General features: G+C 40.2%; 1 protein-coding gene across 3 annotated transcripts in view; it reads right to left on the reverse strand.

Annotated features, from left to right (window-relative positions):
• Positions 1-8490: 8490 nt before the first annotated feature.
• The window catches only part of LOC111865281 (zinc transporter ZIP10), a 32014-nt gene continuing 20945 nt past the window's right edge, over positions 8491-19559 (reverse strand). The window contains exons 7-11 of one of the 3 annotated variants that reach the window (XM_023853189.2): positions 16564-16740; positions 14420-14662; positions 12683-12870; positions 11066-11245; positions 8491-10942 (exon numbers count right to left, since the gene is read on the reverse strand). In XM_023853189.2, the coding sequence (XP_023708957.1) occupies positions 11105-11245; positions 12683-12870; positions 14420-14662; positions 16564-16740 (749 nt within the window). In that variant the 3' untranslated portion in view covers positions 8491-10942; positions 11066-11104. Of the gene's footprint in view, positions 11246-12682; positions 12871-14419; positions 14663-16563; positions 16741-19559 lie in introns of all 3 variants that reach the window. The other 2 variants (XM_023853183.2, XM_023853197.2) reach the window with 2 other exon arrangements.

A 19559-nucleotide genomic window follows, 5' to 3' on the forward strand; every position in this document is an offset into this window, starting at 1 on the left:
GCGAAGTAAGGTTACCAGACACAGAAGGCTCGGCAATAGTCATAGGGGTGGGTGGAATGCGCGATCAGGAGCTCTGACTCGTCGCTTGTCGAAATATTGTGTGCATATATGCACATGTTGTCTAGTTTGGCATAGGTGGCAGGTTTATCACAAAAAACTAACCGACTTCTTTCCCGAGGGTGGAGCCAATCGAGGATATTTCTGACCACAACTGCCTCGTCTGCATCCTGACACAGAACAGCAGCAATTTCGTTAATGTCAGTAATATAAGCAGATAGGGGCTCGTTGGCCCTTTGGGCTCTCAAATAATCGGAACTTATCAGTGGCAACATGGCACGTGTTGGAATAAAAAACTCAAGTATACTCTCATGATAAGCTTAGAGAGGATCCCCACGCCGTATTGTGTCAAACGTTTTTGAGGCCAATGCCCCTTTGGTAAAACCAAAAAAACTTGCAAGACGTGAACGGGGGCACTTGGAAAACCGTAAGGATGTGCCTAATCCGCACTAAAACTCGCAAAAAGTTGATCAACTGAGACAAGTCCAATCCGTCCGTGACGGGAAGACCCCGAAACATTTGCTGTACTGGATTCGGCAATTTTGCGAAGATGAAGGGAAAGGCAGAAATACTACTAGGATAAGTGGACACCCCTGTGGTGGGTAGATTACCCAAGCTTGAGCAATCATTTTGTTGACTGGCCGGATCCACGACAAGCAGAGGGGAAGGGGTTAAATGCTCCATGTGTGGAGTGGCAGAAAATTCAACAGCTGATTATTCGGCTCTACCTTCAGCGTTGTGCAAATTGATCATGCTTGCAGCGAGCAGCGGTACTGATGACGTATGCTCCTCGCTCTGCAAATTGCTGTTGATTTCTGCCGAAAGTGACTGCACTTGCTCACGCAATGTCAGGGCGGAAGACTCCAACTCCGGTGGTATTCTTCTAAACTGGAACAGATGGCGAAGCCGAGTACCAAGATGGGCAAGTCTATGTAAATAACGGGGGAAATCAACGAAAACATGGGAACTGTCCGTATTTTCCACCAACTCTTTGATTTGCAAAAATTTATCCTGACAAAAGGAAAGAATAGTTGGCGTATCCTTCAAACCTTTCGTAGTAATGAACTGCTCGGCATTCACTTCCACATCGCGCGAGGTCCTGAACAACGCTCTCAGTGCAGCCATTGAATACTGTCATAATTTGCTGTACATAAGTTGCTACTGTGAAATTTTTGCCAGAGGCAAACTGTTTACACCTAGGGGCCTGAGCTGACTGACCTGATTTGGAAATTGGTTGATATGTGACAGACATAACCATTATCCTTTGTACCTGAGTTGTTTGTGGTTCCGACTGCTGCCAGGGAATTCCCAGGGTTTACATAAGTGAAGTAAACTCTCTTCCATCCGGAAACCTGCTGCTGGACTTGAGGGTCCTCCTTTGCTGTAACTCTGCTTCAGTAGTTTGCTGGGTGGGGTCAGTCTACCTTTTTTAGCTTGCAGTTGCAGCACTTTGGGGCTGAGTTTTTCCTTTTTCTCAGTTTCTGGGCAGTACTTATGAAGATGGGTGCCTCCACACCACAGGCATCGAGCTGCTTGTCTGCACATTTCCTAGACATGTCCAAAGTCTTGACAGATGTAGTACTGCATTAGGGTGTTCTTGACCCTGTAAGCTTCCACCCTGATGACTGTGGCTGAGGATGGTGAGTTTGACTTCATGATGCTTCTAATCTACAGTACCAATACCTCCCCATTTTGCTGACTTCTAACATTTCTTAACTTTTGTTCAAAATAGGTGTAGAGTATTTATTCTAAACGAATTAGATTTGACTTGGATCTGAACCAAGGAAGTGACCCTTCAAATGGTGGGTCCAGTTGGTTGCCATTGCCTGCAGGGTCTCACATGGATGGTGTAGTCATACACCCTTGCACACACCTGTAGCCTGAGGCAGTTTCAGTCTGCCTGCATTACCAACATGACCTCATGGAGGCTGCATGCAGCACATGCATTCAGCCTGATGCTCAGCTGACAAGGTACCATGATCTGTGTAAGCTGCCCGGGCCTACTACCAAGCGTTCTGGGATTTTGGGCCCCTTGCCTACATTGGTTGTGTTCTTAGTTCTTCGTTGCAGTCACATGTGCAATTCACTCATAACCACTGGATTAAGTTTCAAATGCAGCATTCTTTATACAGCAGCAATACAAAATGTGTTGAACAGTTCAGAAGTTAAAGAATGCCGTCTTCTGGGATGTGCCGCAGTGCAGATCTTGTGTGAACCCTGAAGATGGAGGAGATATATTCCTCTGAAACATCGATTCACACAAGCCCTACATGGCGCCACATCCCAGAAAATGGCATTGTTCATAGTCACCACTGAAAACCTCAAATCTGGCACAGTTCAGATAGTCTTTACGTCAGCACTTGGTACATTCTGAACAGCTGCATATACTGGAATACAGAACAGTATCAAAACCAGTTACACATGTCTGTTTTATTCGTGTATGTGCATGAAAGACTGCTCATTGTAAAGCAAGTGTCACGTAACTTCGAGCAAGGCCAAGAGTAACCTTGAATGCACAGAAGAAAAATTTCAGACAGGGCTGGGTTCGAGGGTGTGAGAAGTGACAGGCGGCCAGTTGTACAAACAACCCCCTTGTCTGAAATTTTTCTTCTGCGCATTCAAGGTTACTCTTGGCCTTGTTCGAAGTTACGTGACGCTTTAACTTTGCTTCTGCTGGGATGTGTGTGTGCTTACAGAACCAGTTTAATCTGTGCATCTAGTTTTGCATTAAGGAACAGTTGTTTTGCAGAATATTACCTTCTTGACAATTGATATACTTTCTGGTTTGATACTTGTAAATTTATTGATTTCTTCAGTGTCATCCATGGTGATAGGGGTTTCCCGCGTGGTTGTACTTGAATTCAGATTACATGGCTTTTAAGGACACTTTATGTTTAAATAAACATGAGGTTAATAGTTTGTCAGGTTTGAAATATGACGTTACTATACAACCTCTTTATTAACCATCACAACACAACAAATATCAAGGTTAAGAGTGTATATTATAACACAACAGGATGCATGAAATGAAAATTATGACATTACTGTTATTATGCCAGTAAAATACAAAGCCCTGGAAGTTATTTTACTGTTGTAATGAAATATGGCAGAGTGTATTATGTGATTTCAGTTGTAGTATACTGATGTGTTTGATAACACTAATAACATAGATTTACTTTAGTCAGCATTAACTTCATATTATGAATAGGTTATGATCATAAAGCTCTTGAAATTATGTTGAGAGGCTGATGCATCCAAGTGTAATATTTATAGGAAGTAAGGCTGTCTTTTATAGAATTTGTTTATTGTATTGTGAGTTGTTAGCCCCACGCCCAACCTCCAAGCTGGAGGACCACCTCTTGTTGGCTGTCCGCACCTGCTTAAACAATATATCTGCAACCTGAGGGCGAACCATGCTGTGGTGACAAGGGACCCCCCTTTTGAGGTTGAAAATGCAATTGCGAAATTGAAAATATATTGTCGCATGTTGGGTGTAAGTCACGCAGCAAGTAACTTTACACCGTCTTCAATATAGTGAATTTATTCCACTTGCTCTTACATTTACATAGTTTACAATTTTACAATTACTGCCATCTGCAGTATCACATTTACTTCTCCTGCTGCCATTCACTCCGGCGAATGCTAGACTGCAACTGACTGGTACCTCGTTCTCCTCGTTTTGTAGCTTTCAAACTGACAACACAGAAAACAGTTACATGATCTCTTGACTGTTGCGTAAACATCGTGTTTACAGGCATTGCTGGGGAATGCTGCCGAGAGTTGTTTATTGCTGCATAGCAACTAGTGTGCTTCGGCTCGGCACAGCATGGAGAAACACCGCTTTCCTTACTATTGCATAACCTGGAAACCAACCGCTTATCAAGGGTCTGTCTTCGTGGTAACTCGTTCCACCTCCCGTTGCCCAACAACGGTTAGACATTTCACACTGCTCCTTTCTTAAGGCTGTTCGTCCCAAATAGCCTAACAGTGCATCACTGGTACTTTTCTTCCAAGGCTATGCTTGCAATGTGAACTTTTTTTTTCTGGTTCGGTGTTTCCTTTCTTCCCGTTGTCTGTTCTTCAACTGCGACATCCGCTCCCTTCTTAAGACCAGCTTGTCTCGAGCAGTTTCCTACTAACGTGCCCGAAGATCCCGTTGTATCACTTTCATCCATCGCACATTCATTCTCTCTGGGCCCTCCACAAGGTCCAGTTTTTGATGTTCTGTAATCCGCTGGAAACCTCGACTGCTTGTTGCCTGATATCCAGCCCTAGGGTCTTCCTGAGGGTTCGGCTGGGAAAGAAGTAGCTGTGAAGGTGCCGTATATAGATCTTCAGGATCGCTTTACTGGTGATGTTTTGACCATTAAATTCTTGCTCAAGATAGTTGGATGGCTGCATCGAGACTTTGATTTTGAGTGGGTTCTTGAGGACCTACAAAAAATCTTAAAACGGAACTCTACTTCATTAATGAAGGAAAAAATTCAGAATGCTGTGCAGAAGGTCTCTTGAAGTACTCATTTATTCATGTACCCCAAGTCATATGGAATTTGAGCACCAAGAGAATTCTGACTACAGAGTTCATTCATGGAACCAAAATCAGCGATGTTGAATCACTAAGGAAACAGGGATTCTCATTTGCTGATATTGACAGGAAGCTGTTCGACGCATTTGCTGAAAAGATACTCCATACAGGATTTGTGCATGCAGATTCACATCCTGGAAATGTGTTTGTTAGGAAGGCTGCAGATGGGAAAGCAGAGCTTGTTTTGTTGGACCGTGGCCTCTACGAGTATCTACGGGCCTCTGTATGCTAACCCCTCTGTCGTCTGTGGATAGCAGTTACTAATAATCAGCCTGACATCAGTACTCATGCAAGTGAATTAGGTGTGGAAGATAATTGTGAACTAAATGTCACTATGAAATTTATGACAAGGTTAAGTGAAGAAGACATGACAGAAATGGCACGGCGTGAATTTGATCGGGTTATGAAAGCTCTTCATACCATGCCAAGATTCGTGTTATTAGACATCAGGACCTTGCATATAATACGAGCCATTGCCAAGGACCATGGAGATTCTGTGGATTGGTATGTTGCCTTCGCTCGCAGCTGTAGCTGCTGAAGCTGGGACACTTCAGAGGATGTCCACATTCAAAGATCTTCTCTTTGAATTTATGCTGTGGTACCTTGGCACAAAAGTGAAATGCATCCATCTGTATTTCATGGTGCTAGCCTTTTGGAGAAATAGGGAGAAGTATGACTAGAAGTTATGGGACAGATGTTGCAGCTGTATTGTGGCAGGGTGATATGCTCTGGTTCAAGTACTTACATATTCACAAATCCAAAACCGTAGATCGAGAATGTTGGTAGTACACCTGGACCGGCACACGCCTTATCATGCGGCTGCTCGAGACGAGCAACCGTAAGAAGGTAGCCGATGTAGCGATTGAAGAAAGGACAATGGGAAGAAAAAGGAACAGGGATGTACCGTTAGGCTGTTCGGGACGAACAACCTTTAGAAGGGAGCAGTGTGACGTGGATGGCGCAACGGGAAGTGGGGGTCACATGAACTCTGCGTTTCCTCGAGTTACGTCACATACCCCCACTCCTTCCACCAGTACGCAACACCGAGTAAACCCCCCCCGCTCTGATGTGGCAGAGGAGCGGCTGCGCCAGGCAACCATTGCCATGGTAATGTAACAAGGAATACCATGGTTACTACCCAGCCATAAACCACTCTCGACAGCTTTGCTAGCAACACCTGTAAACACGGCATCAGTGAGTGTAATAAATTCGCTATATCAAATAAGGTGTGAAGTTACTTGTCGCGTGACATATACCCAATGCGTTACAGTATAAATCGCCAGGTGGTGATCAAATTCCGGCCGAACTTATTCAAGCTTCAGGTGAAATATTACGTTCTAAGGTCCATAAGCTAATTACTTCTATCTGGCATAAGGTAATGAGATGAGCAGAACATGTAGCACGAATGGGGAGAGGGGAAATGCATATAGGATATGGGTGGGAAAACCAGAAGGAAGGAGACCACTGGGAAAACCAAGACACAGGTGGTTGGACAGTATTAAAATGAATCTCAGATGGATGGGATGGTATGGATTGGATTGATCTGGCTCAGGATAGGGACTGTCGGAGGGCTCTTGTGAACATGGTAATGGACCTTCAGGTTCCATAAAATGCTGGGATGTTCGTCAGTAGCTGCACAATTGGCAGTTTCTCAAAAAGGGCTCAGCTCCAGGTGTGACTGATGAGTGAGTCTTACTTCTCTCTATCACTACATGTTCTGGCCGTATATGACCGACATTGTGTGCATGTCTGTCTTGCCAGACTTGTTCCACTGTATGTTAAAATTAAATGTCTCATGTGAACGTGGTGTTGATTATGAATTAAAATATATTTAGAATTGAGATAAAAATTTAAATTTCTTAAATGTTATTCTTTGTTGCAGTCACTAGCTATTCATTGAAGTATATTTGTCTGAGATTATATTGGCAACGTTGGATCCTGTTGCACTGCATTATATGTTATTTACACATTTGTTGTAGATGTCGATGTAGTGTTATTACATGCATCCTGTATATGTTAGAGTGACTTCTAGATTTTTCCACCCTGTTGGGCTGGTTATGTTATTCCTTTGTGTGTATAGAGATTTTATGGAATGTTGAATTAATGTTTTATAAAATCATTACAAATTTGCATTATTTAAAATTACAATCCTATTGTAAATTCACATTCATATATATTTTATCATCAGTTTTATGTTTCTCTGTGTTATGGCAGTGAATATGGGCAAAGTGTATGGAATTTGTAATGAAACAGAAGTCTGTTTCTTTTAGGCAATAAGTTGTTCCGACTTCAACACCATCTGGAAATATTATGTATATGGAAGGAACACAATTTTTAGATATGTAGTATCATCTCCGTATGATCATTGATGACATCAAATATTGAGTTATAGATATCTCAGTAGGCATCATCCAAGTGTACATTTTTCTCATGTTGCTACAAGGGTTGTACTGAAAGTCATGAGCAACAATTTTTGGTAAAGTAAAATGCTCTATTATTGACAAACCAAATACACCACCTCAATCTACAGACCTTTCTTTATTTTTCCACATAATCGCCACTTCTTTGTACACATTTCTCCCAGCGTTCTGGGAGTTTGAAAATTCCTTTTCTGTAAAATTCCGTTCCAGCCATCCGAAGACACTGACGCACTGCTTTCTGAATTGCCTCCCTTGTCTCAAAACGTTGTCCACACAGCTGATCCTTCACAAATCCGAAACAATGGTAGTCTGAGGGTGCCAGATCAGGGCTATAGGAGGGGTGTGGAAGAACTTCCCACCCCATCTTTGCAATTGCTTCCAATGTGTGGCACGCCACGTGGGGGCGAGCATTGTCGTGCAGGATGATGATGTTTCGTTCCGGACGTTTATCGTGGAATGCACGATGGAGCTTGTGGAGCGTCTGGACATAATGAGCAGCATTGGTGGTTTGCCCAGGTTCCAGGAATTCGGCCAGAATAAACCCCTCTGCAACGCAGAAGACTGTGCCCATCACGTGTAAGATTTGAGGCTCTCACGGCGGTGACTATGAAGAAAGCAGTCTTCTGGGATTTGGCACCGTGTATATGTCACATGTGCCCATCACCTTTGCAGCTGATGGCACTGTCTTTGCCTTCTTTTTTAATGGAGAATGCAAGTGCTGCCATTCTGTACTCTGCCGTTTCATTTCAGGCTTGAAATGGTGAAACCAGCTTTCGTCACCTGTCACAATACAGAGCAAAAAATCATTGCCTTTGTGTCAATATCTCTTCAACAGTTTTGATGTGATTGCTTTTCACTGACCTTTGTGGTGTTCAGTCAATAACCGCGGGACCCAATGAGCACAAACTTTCCTATAGCCCAAGCTTTCATTCATCTCCTGTACTGCAGTGTGCCCTATTCCAAGTTTTCGGGCTATTGTGTCCACAGTCACACACCTGTCATCTTGAATGATCTCATCCACTCTTTCATTGTTGCGTTCAGTTTAGGCTGTTCGAGGATGACCGCTCCGAGGCTCATCTTTGATGCTGGTGTTCCCATGTTTAAAACGTTTCACCATTCTTCGAACACTGCTTTCACCCATGCACACACTTCCATAACCACGCTGAAGTCTTTGGTGAATTTTTGCAGCAGGGATTTCCTCTTTCACAAGAAATTCGATGACAGCACGCTGGCGAAACGACACATTGTTGTCAGCCATTTTGTTAGGAGTGATACTGGTCACGTGATGCAAGCTACTGACGTCACAAGACACTCAAGGTTAACACAACAGCTGGTTCCACCTACCACCATACTCTCTTTCGTCTGCTGTTCCCAGGTTGCATGCAAAAAAAGTTGTTCCTGACTTTCGGTACGACCTACGTATTAATGTGAAATTGTTCCAGTCTGCTTATAGAATGTGCGTGTATATTCAGATGTAAAATGTCCATTGTATCGCCAGTTTTCTCACAGGAATGGCAGATAGAAATATGTATGTCATACATGGATGGGTCTGTCTCCTGATCATAATTAAAAGAACATTATACGTGGTAATCTATATTCATATGTATTGTGTTTTATTTTTATGTAGAAAGGCCTGAGACTGACATTCATAACCTGTAACCTGAAATTGATGTACAGAATTTTGTGACTGAAGTTAATCTAGCTCATCAGTGTTGTGTGTAGTTATTTAAGCTAGAAACATATGATGTATGAGATTATCACAGCAGAGGGTAGTACAATGCTGGGATGTGATGCCATGAATTTCAGTGGATAGTTACTGTGATGAGTAAAGTTTCTGAACAAATTGTACTTTAAAAATTTAATACTTCCACATTTTAGTTATAAAAATTCACAGATTTTTAAAGATTTGATTTATGATTAGTTTATTGCTCAGTTTATAACACAGTAGGAACCATTTTCAGTCTGGGCCATGAACAGCGAAGTCAGCAGTTTAACAGTATATAGATGGATGATCTTTACATACACATGCTCACCTCTCTTCTGGTCCACCTTTTGTCCCAAAGTTTGGAACTGAACAAGACTGATGTATAGTCATGTAGCAAAAACTAGGTAACACCATGGTGGAGAGCAGAAAGCCCACATCAGTCTTCATCATCTTGATATTAACCAGGTTACTTTGTGGTAATCACTGATTTTGGAATAACAGAAGTCATAAAGTATAAAAACCTTTTAGAATCTTAAATAAATTTTGTGAGTAATTAATGAGATTACACAAAGGTTTGGAAGAAGTTTTAGTTATTCACAGTTCAGAAACATTATCATCACAAAGAAGAAAGTAACGAATTATTATGCTCTTTTTAACTTTATTCATTCTGGCCCGTCACACTAGTATTCACTTTGTAATATAAACTGTCGAATGTGAATATAAGATGTAAACTTTTTTAATTTCCTTTACATGTTTCGGTCTATTTGACTGTCATCAGAGGAACAAGTCAACATGATCAGGCGTTACTATTACATTTATGTTGATACATGTTTACAGTTTGTGTTGTACCTTCGTATACATTAAAATTAATTTTTATTTGGATCTTAAAATACTTTTACAATTATTTGATTACATTTAATGTCTGGAGATGTTAAAATCTCAAATCAGTGGTTGCATCCATGGAATCTTGTATTGAACAGGTGTTATATTTATGCCCTCCTGGTTGATGTTGTGTGTTCTCTTGTTATTTGTTAAGGGCTCTGTATTTCTGGGTCTAGGTGTTTGTTAGACAGAACATATTGAGGCACTGATGATGGTCAAATAGACCGAAACATGTAAAGGAAATTTAAAAAGTTTACTACTTTATATTCACACTCAACAGTTTATATTATTATTATTGCATGTAAATTAATGTTTATGAGTGTATAGCAATAAATATAAAGAACCACATTTCCTTTCCTTTGGTTTATCATATAGAAAGCCTGAGAACATGATATTTGCTTATTGACAAGTCCTTTCCTTGAACAAGCTTTAGTTTGTCCTATGAGGTTGGTCAAGCTGTAGTTATAAGAACATTCACTAAACAGGTCTGGTCCTGCAGGAAGGAGAGCAGCAGTCGCTGAAGCTTTTATGAACGCAAGGGGAATAAGAGAGGATAAGCGTGTGATGGGGATAGCCAGTACTTCAGGAACTGGATTAGTCAGGGCTGTGGTAATTGAGTTGATCTCAAGGGGCATGGACCAGTAACTCCCAGAAGTAATGAGGTTTGCATGGTTTTCCTTGGGGAACAGACATCAGGAAGGGAATGCAGTTCCTTCCCTGCAGACCATATAATGAATGATTGTCCTCAGAGACCACTCAGTACAAGTGCCACCAAGTGGTTGTAGTTTGAATACACAGTTCACAACAAATGGCAGATAGCCACTATAATACCAATGTTTAGGAGGAAACTGTCTCCATCTTCAGAATCCATTGATCTTGACTTCGTGCTCTCACTCTTTGCTGTCTCTATGCAAATTTGTCGATGTACTAATATTCACACTTCCATGTCTTCATCTCTTCATGTACAACACTACATGTTTTGGTCTAACTGGCCACCATCAGGTGTATGAGATGTTGGATTAAAGGAACCTGCTGCTCTGTTGTCACCCTGTTCTGCTTTTCATGTTGATGTAAAATGTTTCTAAAATGTGCTGGTTATATGCTTTGGTGCTGTGTGTAGCTGTTTTGAATGTTTCAGTGTAGTTGGCTCTGTTTTAAATAGGGTGTAGGGCATGTGTGCTGGTGTTCATTTCCCTTTATCATGAAGCTGGAGACAGCACGTTCCTCTGCAGCATTGGTATCCATATACCACAGTACATGGTGTCACATTCCAGAAGACCCACCTTCATAATACTGGAAATGCAATACATTTGTGTGAGAATGAGCAGTAGTACAGTGGATTGAAATGAGCTGTGATTCTTTCAGAAGTTTAGCCTACATAACCTAGTAAGATCCTCTACCCCTGGTTTTGCAAACCTTTCGTGAGTGACAAGTTTCTTGTAGCTGGGTCAAAGTTTAACCAAACAGGTAACTTAAATCATCTTCGTAAAGTGCAATGATGAGCATGAGACTGGCTCCAGTGATAATTCCAGCCAGCTGCAGTATTACATCTAGAAACCCTTGAGACTTCTCTGAGTTGGTATTCATTTCTGGAATCTGCAACAGCAACATGTTTCACAGTTGGTAACTTGTTCGTTAGTATTAAACTGTGGCCCTGCTAGAAAGATAATTTGACAGAATCAAAGTGCAGGCATAAGCAGCTGACTTCATGACCCTGTTACTTCCATTTCTCATACCCTAATATTGATGTTTGTTTCACCACCATTTTAAATTTAATCTGGCCTTTTCTATAACTTGTTCCTTCTTACTGTATTATCTCCCCTATGTCCCAACCCCTCTCCATACCGACCCATACCTTCCATACAGGTTTCACCACGGTCTTACATTTCTTTGTTCTGAGAAAGAAAGAGAGAGAGAGAGAGGGTGTCCTGTAGGGTATGTTCTTTTCTGCCTGCGACACTCATCCAGTGGACATGTACAATAGGTATCAGCATCGGCCATTGGGCTCTCACTTTCTCTTGACGATGGAGACAGCAGTTTTCCCTTCAAACAGTCCTGGAACATTATGGCTCCCAGCATTATTGGGCACATGTGCATCATATAAGGAGGAGTGCTGTTTACTTTGACAAATGCATAGGACACATCGTTCAAGGAAATTTGCTCAATAATCTGCTGCATTGATGGGCATTGGGCATGTGACAGCTTCCAGCTGATATTTCAACTTATGTCTCTCTGTGTCTACTCCATGTTGCAGTGTAACTGCATTTGCTTTTTGAATGTGTCACATATGTGTGCATGTGGGAACACGTGTTTGTAAGGAGAAACCAGTGGATTCTGGTTTCTGCAAACAGATGTAGCTCTGCTGCTGCCACCTTATTACATATCCTTGAACAGTAAGATCCGTTAATGGTCGGATTTATATTCTATGGGTATTTCAGAAAGATTGGAATACTGCCCTTTGTGCACCTATAAAAAGCCTGAAACTGATTCGAGATGCATCTTTCTGACTATTGTGTTTGTGATCTTCCAATATTATGCAGAGTCAAATGAAGGAACGTGGTTTCAATTGAAATTTCCATATTAATTGATACAAGCAGGAATAAGGGCATTGACAGCTGGTTCTGGCAGATTCTAGAGGTTACTGATGATGGTGTATAACATTCTAGAACTCTAGTTTCTAAAATACTCGACAATGTGCAAAGTCCAAACACCCAGTAATTCTGTGTATTATCAGTTACCATTAAGTAGGACTGGTAATAAACTGTTCAACATTGAAATATGATGCCTCACAATGACTATATAGGAGGTCCTGTTGGATAACAAGGTTTTGTTCTCTAAGGTTGTGTAGTCAAATTATGACATACATTTTAAGAAATCTTAGAAGGGATTTAACTATTGACTGCCCATACGTGAATAAGTTTGTTTAAATTGTCCTTCAGTTAAATAATAAGGCATAGTGTCTTTGTTCTAGTTGTAGTTTAAACAGTGCTTAAATAGAATATTTGTAATGTGGTAGTTTGTGTGTATACTTACCAAGTCTACAAGACTGATGTATAGAAATGTTCCTGCTGTAAAAGCATATATCCACAGCGATGCTGATTCATGTTTGCCAATCCACACACCAATGGCCATCCCGAAGAAACTTAGTACTGAAGAGAAGATATTGTAGGCGACAGCCTTGTGTATCCTCATTCCTGTTTGTAACAGGACTGCAAAGTCACCTGTTGGATAATCAGATTTTATTGCAGTGAATATGTTAGCAAATCTTTACAACTATGAAGTTCCCTATGTTCTGGATTGTGACAACACATAATTCTATGGCAGCCTGTTATTCCAAAACATTACCTGCCTGCCATGTTACATGGTGCCACATCCCAGAAGGCAGTGATCTTCATGACCAGAATATCTTTGAGCTTGTGTCATCATCAAATGAGACACACATAATTGCATCATATTGTGCCGCGTCCCTTGCAACCTGTTTATCATGGTTCAAGCAGGGGTGAGGCACCCCAATTTCTTATTCTGCTCCCAATGCTGTCACCGATTTTGTTGTGTCACACAGTTGCAACATCAAAATTGTTGTTATATTCCACTAGGCCCCCATCAAAATTTAGAATATCCCACATAATTGCCACCAGTTAAATATTTGTGGAAAGCTCGTACTCCGCCCAGTGAATTAATTATTATGAATACACCAGTGAACACTCAACATGTGAAAATAAAAACATCAAGTACATACGTACAACCATCATATGTACACAACACTATTACACTCATTGCAAGTACCTTGTAAAGTCCGTTAAAGAAATTCTTTTAAACCTACATGGTACAAACAAAATTTCATATTCCTGCAGTCAAACAGTAAGTCATATCTCCTAATAATCACGTGTAAATCAGTGATTGAGGCTAGCTCTTTCTAAGGGACCCAACAGAATAGGTGTTTTCCCTCACCTGAGGACGGAAACAGATCCACTTTCCGAAACGTCGTGTTTTTCTTAGTTATCTTAAAAACCAGGACGATGGATAAAGTCCGAAAACCCAATATCTCTGTGTGTTACACACCATCGTCAGAATCCTATAGTAACTATTCTGTGCATCTGTTTGTTGACCAGATGAGCCATGGCCACTTAGACTTGTTCAGTTACAGAAGTAGGACTCGTAGCTTTGATATTTATTGGGTTGATCTCGCACATTCTTATAGTTTTCATATTAACAGTACAGTCTGTAAATGCTTGGGAATGTAAGCATATTGGTCAGTATGTGTAATTGTGCCACTTAAAGGAGGAATTTGGAATTGATTGCTGTATATCAACTGTTTCTAAGTAATATTTAAGAACTAATTTCCTACATCATGGAAAACATCTTATTATGATTACAAAGATCAGTGGGTAATGTTTATTTTAGGAAGATAGTCGCTGTTTATTATGAGAACCATACAAAACATACAAAGGGCAGAACTTTTTAATGTTAAAAGCCATGGTAACTATAGTTACCAGTTTGTTTTGAAGGTTTAAGTGCACAGTTACTGGTCCCTTCTAAGTCCTATCCATTTCAACATTATATTCTCATAGTGCAATTGACATTAATGATCTCAACACTTATTCAGTGTTATTACTTAAGGAAAAAGTCAATAATTTTTTTAAATTTCATTATCATATTTTTCTTCATTGCCATTATTTCTGAACAATACTTAATAAAAAGAAACAGCATTTTAAATTATTTAGGTTTGTGACCTCTAGCAAGTTAACTTGCTTGTTGAAATTAACATACCTAATTCATGAGGCAGTTCATGACATAATACAGCAAGTGCTGTTGCAAAGCCTGCGACAGTATCTCCACTGAATGCAGCACCAATTGCCAAGCCATCGGTGAGGTTATGCAAGCCATCGCCCATGATAACCATCCACGCGACAGAACCAGCTGCATCTTTGTGATGATGCTTCCCATGATGATGGCTGTGTTGCTGATTTATTGGCACTCTCTCTGTATCTAATTTTGTTACAGCCTCAGAATCTGAAACAAGGACTCATACAAAAGTTGGTATGTAATATGAAGTGTAAGGTGTCTGCAAAATATGTTCTTTGTTTTCATAACTATCATACACAGCTGAATGAACGTACAGAACTTACTTCAGTAAAGTTCCACATGTGTGTCCCATGTAATGTGGCAACTACTTGTGTATGTGAGGTCCTCACACTCATGAGTGTGTAATATTACGGTCTTCTGGGATGCAACACACTCTAATTTTGTAAATGGGTGCCAGCATTTCAGATGAACCGGCTGCCTTCATGTCCTTGGTAGAAGGTAGCCTGAAGTTGAATGCAGTAGGTTTCTGTGAAATATTGGTGACCATCCACCAAACTACATATTGCCACATCCAAGAAGAATTTTATCTTGACATATAGAAAGTGTATACATGATGTATATTTAAAAAGTATGAGGAAATTGTTTTAAGACTACACAATAGGGTATGTGTGGTGTGCTCAGATTTTTAAAAGGTAAAGGTATCCCTGTAACAGGCTGTGGAGACCCATAGGTTTATGAGATGCCGAGGCTCCCACATTTTCTAGACAGTTGGCTCACAGATGACGGTGAGGTTGTCTGCGTTACACGCTATTTGCCCTCTACCCTCAGGAAGATTCCTGATACTCATTTCTGCTAGAGGCTGAGTCGACCTCAGGGCCATAGTACAGCTGGAAGGATTAGGTCAATTGAAAAATCTAGTGACTTCATCGGGAATCAAACCTGCAATCTTCCGTCTTGTAGCATAGTGCCTCAACCAACTACGCTACTGTGTGCCCCCATTCAGATTTGCATAAACATTAAGTGAGCATCTTGACCAGTCAGTTATGCAAAACTGCAATGAAAAGTTGAATATGGGCCCATGTATGCTCCTAGCTAAAGACAAGATTTCTGACCTTGGTAACCATATGAGGTCTGTATGTATCTTGGCAGTGGACACTTCGTCAGTTTAAATTATGTGTTAATTACAGAACTGTTAGACTCAGCATGGCATTGTACTCTAAATTGATTTTTGAACATTGGATTAAGTCCAACAGATGACTTTCTCCAAGATCTCTGCAGCAAGTAGCAAACCATCAATGCCACTTTAATTTACACACACAATTTCAAGTTTGTTGAAGTTATAGGAGACTGGAGGGGGCACGTGGTAGCATAGTGGTTGAGGCACTACGCTACAAGCCGGAAGGTCGTGGGTTCAAGTCTCGATGAGATCATTAGATTTTTTTCAAGTTACCTAATCCTTCCAGCCTCACTATGGCCCTGGTGTTGACTCAGCCTCTAACAGAAATGAGTACCAGGAATTAATTAAATAATTTTCTTGGGGAGTAAAGCTCAGCCGGCACATAAGGCTGACAACCTTACCGCCATCTGTGAGCCGACTGTCTAGATAATGTGGGATCCTCGACGTCTCACAACCCTATGGGCCATCACGGCCTGTTGCAGGGATAGCTTTACGTTTTACATTATAGGAGACAGGAATGAAATGGACGATTTCTGTGAATGTCAAACAGAATCGGACAGACAACCTGAAAAATTAATTTGATAAAATGGCTTTCTCACAGTGAGCTGAATAGCATATACATTTCACCTCAGTTTGCCTGTATAGTAGTGACAAAGAAATTCCAAGTATATCACTTTTGGTTGTGCCATTTTTGAAGCAGTGCTGGTGCATTTTGAGCTTAATTTTACCACTTCACATAGACTTTGCTACTTTCAGAAGTCCCTTTCCCACTAGGGTGTTGTCAGCTAGGGGATCAGAAATAAGTGAAGGGCACAAAATTAAGAAAATACTGTGGCTGGAGAACATGAAATGTGATTGGCATACATATTTCTATTTGTTGACATTTGTGACCCATTGGATGAATGTTTTTGAAGGCTCGTCGTTCCCAGACCTTGAGTTAAAAGCGTATGGCATGTGCCATAGTAGAGGCCAACTTGTGCTGCAACTTCACGAATTCTCATTCTTCTGTCACCATGAATCACGTTACGAACAACCGAGACTGATTCTTCAGTGTGCGATGTTGACAGATGAGAGGAGCATATGTCATCTTCCATGGAAGTGCAGTCATCTTTAAAGGGAGAAACCACTCAAAAGTTTTCTGCTCGCTAAGGTTTGATCCCTGAATGCAGAGTTTTTATATCATAGGTTTCTGTGGCAACTTACCAAAATTTCACACAGACTTTGCCTTCCTGCCACAGTTTCATAGTATGAAGGGCCAATAATGATGTTTGAGCCAAATTACATATCTCTCTTGAACAAAGACAGGACTCATATACCTATGGTCAAGACAAAATGTAATTTCCTACCAGGGAGTTGAAGTCAGCCCTTCTGCCCCTTTCAGTCCTTCAAAGCACACTGGTACTTTATGCACCACCTTCATTAGCATTGAAAGAACTCTACATATTCCCCACAGAGTATATATATATGTGTCTTGTGTAATTCTCACAATTAATTAAACAGTATTATTTACATATTATCACTTGCAAAAACAAGAGAGGCTACTGATGTTGGACCTAATATTGATGCCTCATTGCAACTGTACTGACAGTTGCAGCTAGTTTTGCAGACAACTTACACTCTCTCTTCAGTGTTCAAGACTCAAAGTCCAACTATCTGACAGTGGTAGGTATTTAAATGACCAAAGGAGAAAGATAGTCTCAGAAAAGAACAATTAGATAATGTGATCTCAAGTCAGAAACAGTTTTATTCCTTATATTTTGTTTTAAATTTAGATTCTGAAGACTACTTTTTAGGCCCTCTGCAATGAATATTCTAAATACAGTTTATTTTGAAACACAACGATAAAAGTATTAATTTTTTGCTCTGAGGTCCTTAGATTTCTATCTTCAACTTTCTAGACTAAGCATTAGTTTGAAATAAACATTGTGCTCCCCTCGAGTATTCTCCCATGCTTGCATTTTTAACCCCAAAATTTTATGTAGCCTGTAGTAAATATTGCAAAGTTAATTAATTGTTTTCCTTGGGAAGTTCTTCCCAAAATAAATGTAGTTTTCTTTACATAAGACAGCAAAGGATTTGTGTATATTTTTATGTTGATTTGCACATTGTTGTAACCCATTGTGTTATTTATTATCACAGTATAGTCAATTGCAACACAGGTTCTTGAAATTATTTTAAATCCATCATTGTTCTGGCGAGTTTCAACATTTGCAGTGTCATCTTCAGAAGTACATACAGAAGAAACTAACACAAGGTTATTTTCCATGATTGTACGTAATTTTGAAAGAATGTTTAACGTTTTTTCATAAACAGTCTTGCTTATAAAATTGCATCATATGTTCCAAATAATGTCTCTTGAAATTCCTGTACGTAATTCAACAATTCATTCTTCAAAGCAGTGTAAAAAACTATATGGCTGATGGAATGTTGATTACACACAAAGATGGGAGTTAAGAGAATCCATTCACCTTTCAGTTAAAACAGACGTTTTTTGCGAAGTGTAATAATAATAATAATACATATGAATTTTGTAGTGAATTTATTATTTTATCCCTGATTAATTAAGAGTTTATCTGACAGAAGGTAGTGTGGAAGAAATTACCTGTATAAGCATGAGGTGTATATAATGGTTTTCATTTCATGCATCCTGTTGTGTTATAATAATATACAGCTTCTTTATTAAAACCATCACAACACAACTATATCAATGTCAGTGCCTAGTTTGGCTCTGCTGCATGTTTCGACTATTAATAGCCATCATCAGGCAAATACATGGCTAACATATATGTACCACTGAACTGCAGTATTAATAAAATTGGATACAATGATATTAATATATTAAGATACTTGACATCGTTGTTTACATTCCCTACAGAACGGACAATACTTGGTAAGATGAGGCAAAAATATAGAATACTCCAATTTGTCCGTGGGAACACATCAAATATCTCAGAAACCAACGACTGACTCGATGATGTAAAGCATCAATCGAAGAATTTTATTTTTGTTATATACTATAACTTTTGTTTTCTATATATCCAATCTATTGTATTTTTATGTCAAGTATTTTAATATATTAATATTATTGTATCCAATTTTATTAATACTGCAGTTCAGTGGTGCATATATGTTAGCCATGTATTTGCCTGATGATGGCTATTAATAGTCGAAACATGTAGCAGAGCCAAACTAGGCACTGACATTGATATAGTTGTGTTGTGACGGTTTTAATAAAGAGGTTGTATATAACGTTGTTAGTGTGTGTATAATTAATATTATCGCAACGTTAGGGAGGCCGTTGAGATTAAGCTCCATCCCAACAATATAAACAGAGAGGTGGGGTTTTTATCTCAGCAAGTCATGGAAGCTTCGTCTCAAGAAACCTCCGAAACATGATGCCCGATCCATAAGGCTACCCAGGTCTCCAAGGTTTGCCGGAAAGTAATGCAATTAAGTTCGTAAAAAAAATTTATTCAAGATATCGTTACAAACGTTTAAAATTCTTCAAAGTACTTCTCTTGGGCATCCACACACTTTTGCCAGCGACTTTTCCATGCACGGTACGCATCCTGGAAGGTGTTTACGGGGACCTCGTTTAGAGTTGTCACGGCGGTTTGGATCGCTTCAGTGGTTCCAAAACGAGTTCCTTTCAGGGCTGTCATTTTCCTCGGGAACAAAAAGAAGTCTGCGATCACTCGCGATCGTCACTCGGTTGTTCTTGTGGTCGTTAGTCAACAATTTAGGGACCAACTTGGCGCACACTTTCCACATGTGCAAATTGTCGGTAACGATGCCGTGCACAATGGTTTTCGGAATACTGAGAGTCTCTGCTATCATGCGAACACTCGTTCGACAATCGGTATTTAAAAGATCAGGAACATGAGACACATTTTTGTCACTTTTGCTGGTTGACGGCCGTCCAGAGCG

Source organism: Cryptotermes secundus, unplaced genomic scaffold, assembly GCF_002891405.2.
Source record: "Cryptotermes secundus unplaced genomic scaffold, Csec_1.0 scaffold806, whole genome shotgun sequence".
In the NCBI taxonomy this organism is placed as follows: Eukaryota; Metazoa; Arthropoda; class Insecta; order Blattodea; family Kalotermitidae; genus Cryptotermes; species Cryptotermes secundus.